General features: G+C 39.0%; 2 protein-coding genes across 3 annotated transcripts in view; one reads left to right on the forward strand and one right to left on the reverse strand.

The window, feature by feature from the left end:
• slc39a10 (solute carrier family 39 member 10) overlaps positions 1 to 11,668 on the forward strand; it is a 59,091-nt gene extending 47,423 nt beyond the window's left edge. For both annotated transcript variants that reach the window (XM_060828010.1, XM_060828011.1), the window contains exons 9-10: positions 6,474 to 6,664; positions 10,590 to 11,668. In XM_060828010.1, the coding sequence (XP_060683993.1) occupies positions 6,474 to 6,664; positions 10,590 to 10,736 (338 nt within the window). In that variant the 3' untranslated portion in view covers positions 10,737 to 11,668. The remainder of the gene's footprint in view (positions 1 to 6,473; positions 6,665 to 10,589) is intronic.
• Positions 11,669 to 11,989: 321 nt separating this feature from the next.
• Positions 11,990 to 13,611, reverse strand: part of dnah7 (dynein, axonemal, heavy chain 7) — a 343,519-nt gene continuing 341,897 nt past the window's right edge. Inside the window, exon 60 of the mRNA XM_060828125.1 lies at positions 11,990 to 12,196. Within this exon, the coding sequence (XP_060684108.1) occupies positions 11,990 to 12,196 (207 nt within the window). The remainder of the gene's footprint in view (positions 12,197 to 13,611) is intronic.

Genomic DNA, 13,611 nt, shown 5'->3' on the forward strand with positions numbered 1-13,611 from the left:
TGTAAACCCCTCTGCTAATTTAAGCCCAACACACAGAGAAGCTTATCTGTTAAATTTCAAGAGGTAAAGAACTATCTCAGAGGTCACTATTTAAAGTAAACATTAGCAATTTTATTCTTTAAGTCCAACAGAGAATATAAAACAGCTACTTACAACTCCTTTCTCTTTTAACTCCCACTCTACAATACAGGTCCAATAAATTCCCTCTTATATTTACAGAAAAATCAATTTCAAAACCAGTTAGAGTCTTCAGATATCAAACTTTCTCTGTAGATTCCTCTAGGTCAACTTTGGTGTTCTGCTGCACAAATTCTTTATAGACAGGTACCTTTCAGAGAGTTATCCAGCCAGCAATCTATTTGTTGGTGTTTATTGCTAACTCTCCCTAACTGTTCAAAATGTCTGATTTTATACCCAAAATATCAGCTCATTTCGTTGGTTTAATGTCAATCCAATCAGTGAAATTCAAATTCAATTGGATTTTGGCATCTGAGGCACAATTTAAACTGTTTGTCCAAATGTGAATTTGTTTTTGTTACATGGCAACACAACTCCAGTTATTTGTTTCAACCAAATGTTGCATTCTTAAATTGTTCACCACACTTAGTGCTTCTCTAAGGCTTTGCCAACTTCCTGTCTTAAAGGTACAGTACATGCCCACACCTTCACAACACAGGCGCTGCAAGAATGATTTTCTCGATTGCAGTGGAGTGCAGAACCAGGGGTCACAGTTTAAGGATGGAGGGTAAATCATTTAGGATTGAGATGTGGTGAACTGTCTTCATCCAAACAGTGATGAGCCTGTGGAATTCACTACCACAGAAGGCAATGTCCACAACATTGTGTAATTTTAAGAAGGAGTTGGATGTAGAACGTAGGGCTAAAGGGATCAAAACATATTAGGGGAAGCGGAAACAGGCTATTGAGATGGATGATAAACTATGATCGTGCTGAATGGCTGAGCTGGCTCGAAGGGCCAAATGGCCTACTGGAGCTCTTCTATCTGAGCTGCCTGTATCTTGACCAGTGACAGTGAAGGAATGGTGACATATTTCCAAGTCAGGATGGTGAGTGGTTTGGAGGGGAACTTGCAGGTGGCGGTGTTTCCATATATCTGCTGCCCTTGTCCTTCCAGATGGAAGTGGTTGTGGGTTTGAAAGGTTCATCTAAGAATCTTTGGTGAATTTCTACAGAGCATCTTGTGGAAAATACACACTGCTGCCACTGAGCATCGGTGGTGGAATGAATGGATTTTTGAGAATGTGGTGTCAAGCTTCTTGAATGTTGTGGGAACTGCACCCATGCAGGCGTGTGGAAAATATTCCATCACATTCCTGACTTGCGCCTTGTACCTGGTGGACAGGCTTTTGGGCAGTCAGGCCATAAATTATTTGCTGCAATATTCCTAGCCTCTGACCTGCTCATTTTGCCACTGCATTTATGTGATGAGTCATGAGAGTTTCTGGTCAATGGTAATACCCAGGATGTTGTTAGTGCGGGATTCAGTGTTGGGTAACGCTGTTGAATGTCAAGGAGCGTTGGTTAGATTATCTGTAATTGGAGATGGTCGAGGCATGGCATTTGTGTGGTGCAAATGTTATATTGTCCAAATCTTGTTGCCATTGAACATGAACCACTTCAGTATCTGAGGAGTTGTGAATGATGCTGAATTTTGTGCAATTATCAGGGTTTTTTTTGCAGGATAGGACATAGGTATTCTGTGAAGCAGTCACCCAGTAAATGCTGAGATTTTCCAGCAATTTCTGTTTTTGTTCCATCGAATCCAGTTTTGCTAGGGTTCCTTGATGTCAAAGGTTATCACTGTCATCTCACCTCTGGAATTAAGCTCTTTGGTCCATGTTTAAATTGAGGCTGTAATAAGGTCAGGAGCTGAGTGGCCCTAGTGGAACTCAAACTGGCATCACTGAGCAGGTTATTGATGAGCAGGTGCTGCTTGATAGCACTTTCTATCTGTTCATTCATTTTCAATTATTTATATACTTGAACCCTAAATCTCCTTCTCATCCACATTTCCTAGCTTCTCACAAATTAGAAGATAGTCTTTTTTGGATTAAAATTGATGACATTACACTCTCCAATTTAACGTAAGATTATCTCCTTAACTCTACTTCATTGCCTGCCCCTGAAGCCCTTGTTGATCAAAAATATATTGAACTAAACCTTGAACATGTTCAACAATCTAGCATCTTGTTCTTTCTGACTGATATTTACAAAGATTGAAGACCCACTAGGAGGAAACAAAAAATCTGCAATCCCCTAATTCTAGATTCTCTTATGAGCGTAAGGCCAAATCTGGTCAAACTTTTCTCATAAATCAACCTCTTCATGTCAGGACTCAGCTTTAGTCATCATTCTAAATTGCCTCCAATGCAAGCACATTCCTCCTTAAGTGAGAAGACCAAACCATGCATGTGCTAGGTTGGGTTTCCTTACTTAAAGAGGAATATGCTGTATATAGCACCAATGCTGTATATAGTTGTAATAAGACTCCCCTACTTTTGTTCTCTTCTCCCTTTTTAAATAAAGACTACATTCCATTTGACTTCCTATTTATTTGCCAAACCAGCATATTCATGTTTGTGCAAGGGAAAGGGGATTTTAGAGTGAAATCAGAGGTGGCTCCCAGCCAACAATCGTATGCCCAATCCTCTAGCAATGTCCAATTACATGATCAAGCATTGCCTTTGATTGAAGGATGCCACCACTCACTGAGGTGATAAGCTACCTGCATTGTAGCAGCTTTCACAAACATTTCATGGTAATAGGCCTGCCTACCACTGGGTTAATCCCAACAACAATGGCTGAGGCCCTTAAACTGCCTTTAATTGTTCACTGAAGGTCTCCATTGACATGATAAAAAAGATGACCATGGATGTTTCTGCCCAACTTTTTCATCCAGAACCTAATTCTGGAGGAGGTGGGAAGGCAGCAGGGTTAGGTAAACCACTATCCTTTTGTGGTCACGAACTTGCCCCATTCAAGCCTTTTGCAAAAAGCTATCATGTGTAGATTCACCTCGTTGAGTTGAAAGGTTAAAGAGCTGCTCAGTGTCAATAGCTCCTTTTATTCATGGTTGCATGATGCATTTAGTAGACAATGATACATGTCCGCCCAGTGTAGAGCAGATTATTCATCCTTCTAGGTCATTGATGAAATCTTCCTTGATGTACCCAAAGGCACTGACCTCTACAGCAACCAAAGTCTGGGCTGTCCACGTTACTCAGGATCAGATGACATCTTGTATTCATCCATCAAAAACAGTACATGTTTTCTCCCCTGTAAGTCCTGCAGGATGCCTTCTCTATGGAGGTGTCGCTAAAGTGTGGATCTGTCTGCAACATTTCCAGTCTGCAGTGTCCTTGCATAGTTCCTTCAAGCATCAGTTTAGGCATGGAGATCATTGTCATGGCCGAGTGTGCACTAAGTAACAAACAAATGACCAGACCATGTGCTTCAGATGGTCCCAATTGGAGCCATAAATTTTCACAGGAAGAAGTCTGGTGTATTTCTGTGTTCAAATTCTCCTTTTCCCATGTTTAACAAATGGGGAGTAACTAAAAGGATTGTTTTCAAACATCATGGTTACTCTAAATATAATGTCAACCTTTTTAGTCAAACCATTTACACCAATGAAAGAGCCTTGTTAATCTAAAAGGAGAAGAAAATTAAAATTTTAGTCGTATTAGGAATTTCTGAAAATTAGATGAGAGGATTTGTGTCCTTTAAGTATAGACGTTCAATGATAGTTTGTAATATGGAGACTCTTATCTCAGCTGAATCATTTTGCAGAGGTGACATTAATGTTGGCTTTATTCTACTTTTTTTTTCATTATCTGTGGTGATATATGTTTTACCCCAAAATGAATATTTTCATAACAATATATTAATCTGGGCTATATGGAGACTTAATAGCTACTGATAAATGCACTTGCTATTTGTTTTGTGCATTGCTGTTTCGAATATATGAATGCTTAGTTTGGTTCCAATACACTGGAATAAATGAATTAGTCACCATCAACCTTAAGGACAGTATAAGAGCATAAGGTGTTGGATTTGCATGAAGAAAATCACATGGCGCTCTACTGAATCTGTCTATTGAAATTAGTGCTATAGTTAAAAATTTGTCGGTTATATTTATTTAGCCAATGTAAATGGGCTTGCCGTTAGTCAAAGAGATGAGCTTGAAGAGTGAGGATCTTAGCCATAACTTAACTCTGTTAAGGAGGCCCCTGCCTAACATATTTTCACTGAGGAGAAATGAGAGGGATGCAGTTAGGCCTGCCACCTCTGAAGCTGTTCAGAGTATGATGAATTGGCAGACTAAAGATCTGCCTGTAGAGCATGGAACATTACAGAGCAGTACTGGCACTTCGGCTCTCGATGTTGCGCCAGCCAGTGAAACCAACCTGAAGCCCATCTAACCTACACTATTCCATTCTCGTCCTTATGCCTATCCAATGACCATTTTAAATACCCATAAAGTTGGCAAGTTTACAACTATTGCAGGCAGTGTGTTCCATGCCCCTACCACTCTCTGAGTAAAGAAAATACCTCTGACATCTGTCCTATATCTATCACCCTTCAATTTGAAGCTATGTCCCCTTATGCTAGCCAACACCATCCTTGGAAAAAGGCTCTCACTGTCCACCTAATCTAATCCTCTGATTATCTTACATGTCTCAATTAAGTCATCTCTCAACCTTCTTCTCTCTAATGAAAACAGCTTCAAGTCCCTCAACCTTTCTTTGTAAGACCACTCTCCGTACCAATCAAAATCCTAATAAATTTCCTCTGAACCCTTTCCAAAGCTTCCACATCCTTCCTATAATGCCGTGACAAGAAATTCACACAATACTCCAAGTGCAGCCGCACGAGTTTTCTACATCTGCAGCAGGACCTCTTGGCTCCGAAACTCAATCCCTCTACTAATAAAAGCTAACACACCGGATGCCGCCTTAATAGCCCTATTCAACCTGGGTAGGAACTTTCAGGGATCAATGAACATGGACACTGAGATCTGTCTGCTCATTTACACTACCAAGAATCTTACAATTTGCCCAATATTCTGCATTCCTATTACTCCTTCCAAAGTGAATCACCTCACGCATTTTTTTGCATTAAACTCCATTTGCCACTTCTCAGCCCAGCTCTGCAGCTTTTCTATGACCTTTGTAACCTACAACATCCTTCGGCACTATCCACAACTGTACCAACTTTACTTCCAGGTCCTCATCCAGGTCATTTATAAAAATGACAAACAACAGTGGACTCAAAACAGATCCTTTTTGATCCAAACCGCCAAATTGCCTTCAATTCCATGCCTCCATATTTTGTGCACTAGCCTACCATGGGGAATCTTATCAATTGCCTTACTGAAATCCATTTACACCACATCAACCACTTTACCCTCATCCACCTGTTTGATCACCTTCACAAAGAACTCAGTAAGGTTTGTGAGGCATGACCTACCTTTCACAAAATCGTGTTGACGATCCCTAATCAGCCTATTCCTATTGAGATGATTATAAATCCTATCTCTTGTAACCTTTTCCAACACTTTTCCACCCACAACTGAAGTAAGGGTCACTGGTCCATAATTACCAGGGTTGTCTCTACTCCCCTTTTTGAACAAGGGAACAGCATTTCCTATCCTCCAGTCTTCTGGTACTATTCCTGTAGCCTCTGTTTATTGGGAAGAAAATTGCTTCAATTGTAATAATTAATCCTGTGTCTTTAAGTCCTTGCCACCTAGGAAGTCATAACCTCTCATTTCCCATGCCACCTATACACCCTCAAATCCACTCTCCCAATATCCACTATCTATAAATAATATCCAAGCTAGTACTCACCATATCCACCAATGCCACGTAGAGGAACATGCCCGCAGTGATAGCAAAGATCCCCTACAAGTTGTGTCAGTGTTGCCCTGCTGGGTCTAAGTGCATTAGCCATTCTTGGAGTAACAAAGTATTCATTATGAGGCCATCTAGATAAGTAGATGTCTGCCCATCTATTTTAAATGCTGGTATGAATACAACTGTCCCTTCTGTGGTTAAAGTGCTATAGGGTATGAAGTGGCACACTGGGGACATGGGGGTGAGTGTAAAGCAGTCCTAACATCCCTTCATAAAACTGGGTCAAAGTCTCAGAGTGATGCCTTTGAACCAGCCCACCTCCAATGTCATCTCTGGTCTTTGATTGTCTTCCAAAGCAAAAAATATACATCAAGAAACCTTTTCTGTTAATGGAATTGTTTTGTACAAGCTGGACAAAGAAGAATTAAGATAATTTTGCATCAATAATTAGACAATTAATTTGTATGACTGTTTCAAAATTGGTTGAGTAAATGAAACAAGATGTTTCATTTAAATAACATAGAATATTAAAAACATTAAAATTCAAAAGGGGATCATATAACTTTGTGACTTAATAATTCTCTTTCATCTCTCTAGGTGATTTTGCTGTTCTGATTAATGCTGGAATGTCTGTGAAACAGGCCATTGTTTATAACCTCTTGTCAGCTCTGCTTGCATATGTTGGTGTAGTAATAGGTATAGCTGTGGGACAGTATACTCATAACTTAACCCAGTGGATCTTTGCTATCACTGCGGGCATGTTCCTCTACGTGGCATTGGTGGATATGGTGAGTAATAACCTGGACATTATTCATCAAACAAATTTGCTTTTTAGAAGTCCAATCTTAATTAATTAAATTGAACCTAATTTTAAATTAGCTTGCAAAATTTCTTTGTGAAGACTTTCAGAAAGTAAATCTTTTAATATATTACTTAAAAACATCCAAGGGAATATTTAAACATTAGTTTGCTAGTATTAATTTTTTTCTGCAGCAAGTCAATAACCTCAATAAACTTGAAAATCTGGGTATGCATAACAATGAAGAAGCAGGTAATAGTTTTTGTTCTGAATCTCGCCCCTCCTTCATCAGTGTACTTCCTTCACGTTTGGATGCGTGAAATGACCAACATTGTTTTCAACAATTCCTTTTTTCTTGCAAATTTACCGCTACTCACTAAGTTCTCTCTCATTATGTACAAATTGAGTTGCATTAAAATAAACAGTGCAGAGAAGTGGACTTAAACATCTACTTACATTAATGTAGTCATTTGCAATAATGCAAGTAGATTGTTAGCAAACCTGAATGAAAGTTCTCCAAAGCAAAATGTTCACTTCACATTTGTGTGTGTTAATTTTCTTTTTGAATTTTTCGAGTTGAAAAGGACAATGGCTATAAATTCACTACCCTGCCACTTGTACATTATATGGGTGATGGGTACGAGAGGGATATCCTTGAACTGCAGCTGATTTTCACTAACTTTCACTGCTGACACAAGGAACTTCAAAGAAAGAAGAATTGCAATTGTTTCCAGGGCAGTAGCAGAACGTTATCTGTTCCTTCAGAGAGAGATAATGGACCTGACAATAAACAACTTCCACTTTCTTAAATTGCAAGCACTGGCCTTATAAGGTTAAGGCTGCAGTCAGATCTTGAAGCTGCTCTGCTTTTAAATTTGAATTCCATTTTGTGTGCTGTAGAGGTAGTACCATCATTCACATTTCTCTTGTGGGTGGGGACCCTACATGAATAAATAACCCCAAACTAGAAAATACGATGGTAGTTGGTGTGTTGGATGAAAATTCCCCCCCCCCTCCACAATCCCAACTGCTTCAAGTAGGCAGTGGGAATTCTCTTCCCACAAGTCTATTGCTCAGAGCTATAAGCCTTTGTTGCAATTGAAGGTCCCCTTTGGAAAAATAATTCTACGAGAACATCTTCATTTCTCTCCCAAAAATTTTGCTTTCCAAGTGAAGACATTTTTGAAACCAATAACCAATATGCCTGAGTTGTACAACTTAGTAATGACAGCTAGAAATAAAGTTTGTGGGCTATTATAGAATTTGTTTTTTCTTGAAGCTTTTGGGTCCTGTTCAGATAACATTGGATCATGATGTAAGTTTGCTCCCTGAGCTGGAAGGTTTATTTTCAGACGTTTCATCACCATGCTAGGTAACATCATCAGTGAGCCTCTGGTGAAGTGCTGGTGTTCTGTCCTGCTTTCTATTTATGTGTATTGATCTGTTAAGGTGGGTGATGTCATTTCCAGTTCTTTTACTCAGAGGTTGGTGAATGAGGTCAAAATCAATGTGTTTATTCATGAAGTTCCGGTTTGAATGCCAGACCTCTAGGAATTCCCATGCATGTCTTTGTTTAACCTGTCCTAGGCTGGATGTGAAAAATGTGTTGCTGGAAAAGCGCAGCAGGTCAGGCAGCATCCAAGGAACAGGAGAATTTTTTTTTTCACAGCAGGTCAGGCAGCATCCAAGGAGCAGGATGCCTGACCTGCTGCACTTTTCCAGCAACACATTTTTCAGCTCTGATCTCCAGCATCTGCAGTCCTCACTTTCCCCTAGGATGGATATGTTGTCCCAGTCAAAGTGGTGTCCTTCTTGGTCTGTATGTAAAGATACTCGTGATAGTGGGTCATGTCTTTTGGTGTCCATGTATCCTGGTGGCTAGTTTCCTCCCTATATATCTGATGTAGTGTTTGTTACAATAAGTATTTTTCTTCTGACGCTCGTTGTTTCTGAGTGCTGCAGTATGGTGTGACCCGTTTAAATAATGTCCTGATGCAGGTCCGTTTGTGGGTGTTTTGTCTGATTACTTGTGTAGTTAAATATCTGGTCTTTGTGTGCTGCTTTCCTGTAGACGTTAATCTGCAGCTCTCCTTTAACTGTTTGTTCCACAGTGGTATCTAGGAATGGGGGCGGGGGGAGGTATATGTTGTTGTTCTCCTCCTCTTTTGTGAAATTTATGCCGGTAAACATGTTGCTGATGATGTTGTAGGTTTCCTCTAATTTGTTCCGTTCTCTGATGACAAAGGTGTCATCCATGTAGCAGACCCAAAGTTTGGTTTGGATCATGGGGAGGGCTGTTCGTTCAAGTCTCTGCATTACTGCTTCTGCTAAGAAGCCTGATATTGGTGATCCCATGGGTGTCCTGATGATTTGTTTGTCAGTCTTGTCATTGAAGATGAAGTGGGTAGAGAGGCACAGGTCTACAAGCTTGATAATGTTGTCCTTGCTGATGCAGTTGGTGCTGCCTGGTGTTTGTGCCCTTGGTTCGTCTAGTAGTGAGGTCAGGCTAGGCTGTTGTTAATTGATGTGTATAGGGTTGTTACATCAAAAAAAATACCTATACAGCGTATTCAAGAACAACAGGTACCTGACAAACACAATCTGCCAATTCTTAAACAACAAACCCAAACAAGTAGACACAACATGCCCAGAAACTCTAGCCACAGTACCATACATCAAAGACATCTCGGAGATGACTATCAGACTACTTCAACCCCTTGGCATCATGGTAGCGTACAAACCTACCAAAACACTGAAACAGCTACTGATGAACCGAAAGGATCCTATACCAATAAGCAGCAAAACAAATGCCATTTACAAAATACCCTGCGAGGACTGTAACAAATATTACATTGCACAGACAGGCAAAAAAACTAGCCGCGAGGATACACAAACACCAACTAGCCACTAAAAGAAATGATCCACTATCACTAATATCCATACATTTTGACCAAGAAGGGAACTACTTTGACTGGGGCAACACATCCATCCTAGGACAGGCTAAACAGAGACATGCACGGGAATTCCTAGAGGCCTGGCATTCAAACTGGAACTCGATGAATAAACACATTGATTTGGGCCCCATTTACCAACCTCTGAGAAAAACAACTAGAAATGATCCACCATAACAAGACATATAAATAGAAAGCAGGACAGAACACCAGTGCCCCACCGGATGATGTTACCTAGCATCCGTCTGTAAACAAACCTTCCAGCTCAGTGAGCAAACTTACAACCTGAACCTCAACCTGAGCTGTAAGTCTTCTCAAAAATCGAACATAGAACCATAGAATCCCTACGGTTTGAAAGCAGGCCATTCAGCCCATCAAATCCACACCACCCATCCAAACAGCATCCCACCCAGACCCACCACCCCTACCCTATCCCTGTAACCCTTTACTTTCCATAGCTAATCTACCTAGCCTGCAAATCTTTGGATTGTGGGAAGAAATTGGAGCACACAGAGGAAACATGTAAACATGGGACAATGTGCAACTTCAACATTAACAGTCACCTAAAGCTTGAATTGAACCCAGGTTCCTGGCACTGAGGCAGTACTGCTAGCCCACTGAGCCCCAAGCTGATGAATAGTAGACTCAAATAATACCATGTAAAGAAACTTAATTTGATTTGATTTTTGTTATCTTAATACATTTTTAAAATCATATGGCGATTTGATAAATGTTGATTTGGAAAAATAATGTTCATTACCGTGACTTCTGATACAAGTATAGGCCTAAATATACTTGTTGACAAATGGGGAGTTTGCTGTTCAAACATAGGCGTTATCTTTTAGGTCTAGTTATATGTCACAATTTGTGGAAAGCTTTAAATTGATTTACAATGAAAGGGCAGATGCCTAAAACAGTTAATTACAGATTGTGCCCTAATTAGGTTTTCTTTCCCTTTTCTAGTTACCAGAAATGCTCCACCGTCCTACAGATAACCATATCCAAGCTAAGTTTGGGCACTTTGCTCTACAGAATGCTGGGATGCTCTGTGGCTTCGCCATTATGCTGCTCATTGCCATTTTTGAGGATCAAATCAAAATCCACTTCTGACAGTTTTGGTGATACTGTATGGTCTTGTTTGCCTTATTCGGTGGTACTTAACTTTGTAAAGCAAATTGTGACATATTTGTTAGGACAGTAGATTACTTTTCACAGCAACTGCTGTTTGTTTGTTGGTTTGATGCACGGTTACCTCCGTGGTTCAGTATGGAAACTTAAGTAATTACATTTTTTATGTCTGTGAAGACAACAAAATCAATGCTTGAATAAGTATTTAGCACAATTAGATCAGGATAAGTGATGTAGTTGTAACAACTGTTTAGAATACTTTTCGCATGCATTGTGTCAGGTGTTTGTTTATGGATGGCACTCACCAACTGTAATGCCATCTGGATTCATGGTGCTGTTTTTGTGAGATCATATCTTCAGTGTCGCACATAAACAAATGAGCAGATTTCAATTTACTTTTGAAAATGGTGTTATTTCATGATTGTAGACATTGTCCATTGAATTTGTTTTTACCTTTAACATTCCTTCTTCCATTATAATACCTCAGAACCATGTTTGCTGTTCTCAGTGAGCAGCTAGATTGCTTGTTCTTTGTATTAGTTTGGAGTTGATTTTTGTAAGCCCTTATTAGCCTGTCACTATGTGACATTTCCATTTTGTCACTGTATAAATCAATGTAATAGATCATATGTGATCAAGTGCAATTGGCCAAAATATGATAAATGTGAGTTAGTGGAACCTGTGATTCTTGTGCATGTTAATCAGCATAATAAGTCATTAATAAAGCCAAAGATTATGGATCCTAACCAGTTAATTTTGACATTTAGGTGAAAAGTTTCAGTGTTAAGGTACCATAGACTTGGTGTTTGTCACAAGTGAAATTAAAAATCATTTTGTTTATTACATCATAATAAGTTTTGATGTTTTAAGTCTAATGCTAATGTATGAAATAAATGGCTCTTTCAAGTTTTACTTAATAAATTCCTGACGATGCAAAACTATGGTTTTATTGTATTGATTCTGCGACAGTCTTTGCATTTCAACATGTCTATAATGACAGATGGATTTACAGGCACATAAAAAAAACTTGTAGGAATCATACCAACAAAATTGATTAATCAGAAGTAAAGGTTTGAGGAATAGAAGTAAGTAATTCTTAAAATCCTGATTATTACACATTTGAGGCAGGTATTTTATGAAACCTTCTACCAGCAAGACTTATGCCAAATATAAAATGAGGTTTAAGCATTGTACTTATTAGTAAACATAAGCTGTAAAAAATTGCACCAAAATCATTACGAATTAAGCTGACAGAGTAGAGCTACACCACGTCCAATCCAGTATTCAGGAGGCTGGTCAGAAGGAATACGCATTGCAATCACAAAGTTAGTAGAGTGTCCAGTTGTGGACAATGTACCCCTTCTCTCACTGGTCTTGTAAACTGGAGCAATGTAAACAGGATGTGGAGAGATTTCTGACTTCTTACAAGGTTTTAGCCACAGCTGTCAAAGGAAAGCAAAACGAATTAGATACAACTATTGTTCTTGACGAAATAGCTCTCAGTAACAATGTCACAGAGGCAAGAAGAGAAATGGCTTTTTTTTAGAAAATTATTCATGGGGCATGCTCAGTTGGTATTTTGTGCCCATTTGGGTCTGGAGTCAGTGTAGGCTAAACAGGGCAAGAGTAACATTTCCTTTTTTAAAAGGACATTATTGTAAAACCTATCTGGATTACTCGTCAACAGTGATTACATGACTGCCATTAGGCTAGTTTTAATTCCAGATCCTTAATAAATTCAAATTCACCATCTGCCATGGTGGGATTCAAACCCTTGGATTTCGGATTACTAATCCGGTGACATTTCCACTACACCATCGTCTTCCTTTCTATTAAATTTGATTAAATCTGGCTCATTGCTTATAATTGATTTCAACCTTATATTTGAAAGGTAGAAATATAAAACAATTACTAAGATTCTGGACAAGATGACTTAAATGGGAGGAGACAAAATGTCACCTGTTAAACTCTGCAGATTTGTAAATAGTCAAACTTATATGTTAGTGGAAGTGTTCATAAATATTATGTGACATACTACCAGTTTATCCCGCTAATATTCAAGATTTCTACTTGTGAAACAAACAGCCCTTGATAATAAAATGATCAGGGACAACAAAAGAAAATTGTCTGAAAGAAAAAATATAAAAAGAAGCAGATTTTGGCAACTACAAAACTGCAGACAACAGCTAAGGATACCAAACAGGCTACAAACATATTTCTGGAAAAAACAACTTGCTCAGAATATTAAAATCAACAAGATTTGTTTACATTTGATCAAAAGAGGGTTGTCAAGAGCAATAAGGATGATAAGGTTAATAGAAAATCTATTTGCAATGATTGGAAAGTCTAGGACCATTTTAAATGTCTAAAAAATAGAGCAAAATTTTACAGGATATCTTAAATTCATTTGTGGGATATGGGCATGACTGGCTGGACAGCATTTATTGCTCACCCCTAAATTGATCTTGAGAAGGTGTTGGTGAGCTGCCTTCTTGAACTGCTGCAGTCCACCTGCTGTAGGTTAACCCACAATGTCATTAGGAAGGGATTTTGACCCAGTGCCAATGGCATGTAAATTGATTTTAGATCTGTTAAATTTAAACCTGAAATTATAACAGAGTTTATAGCCCACCTTGCATTCATTACTATCTTTGGTTCAGGGGTTAGGTATCTACACTGGGTTCACAAGATCACAAACCCCTCTTTAGGAAGTCCTAATTTCAAGTGAAGTGATGAATTTTTGAAGGAAGAGTGGGAATAGGCAACTTAAATGGTGTAGTTTTAAAGATGATGCAGGAACATAAAGAAACTTGGGATTTAGATAGATTTTGAAGGTGGTAGGACAAATTGATAAACC

Source organism: Hemiscyllium ocellatum, chromosome 7, assembly GCF_020745735.1.
Source record: "Hemiscyllium ocellatum isolate sHemOce1 chromosome 7, sHemOce1.pat.X.cur, whole genome shotgun sequence".
Taxonomy (NCBI): Eukaryota; Metazoa; Chordata; class Chondrichthyes; order Orectolobiformes; family Hemiscylliidae; genus Hemiscyllium; species Hemiscyllium ocellatum.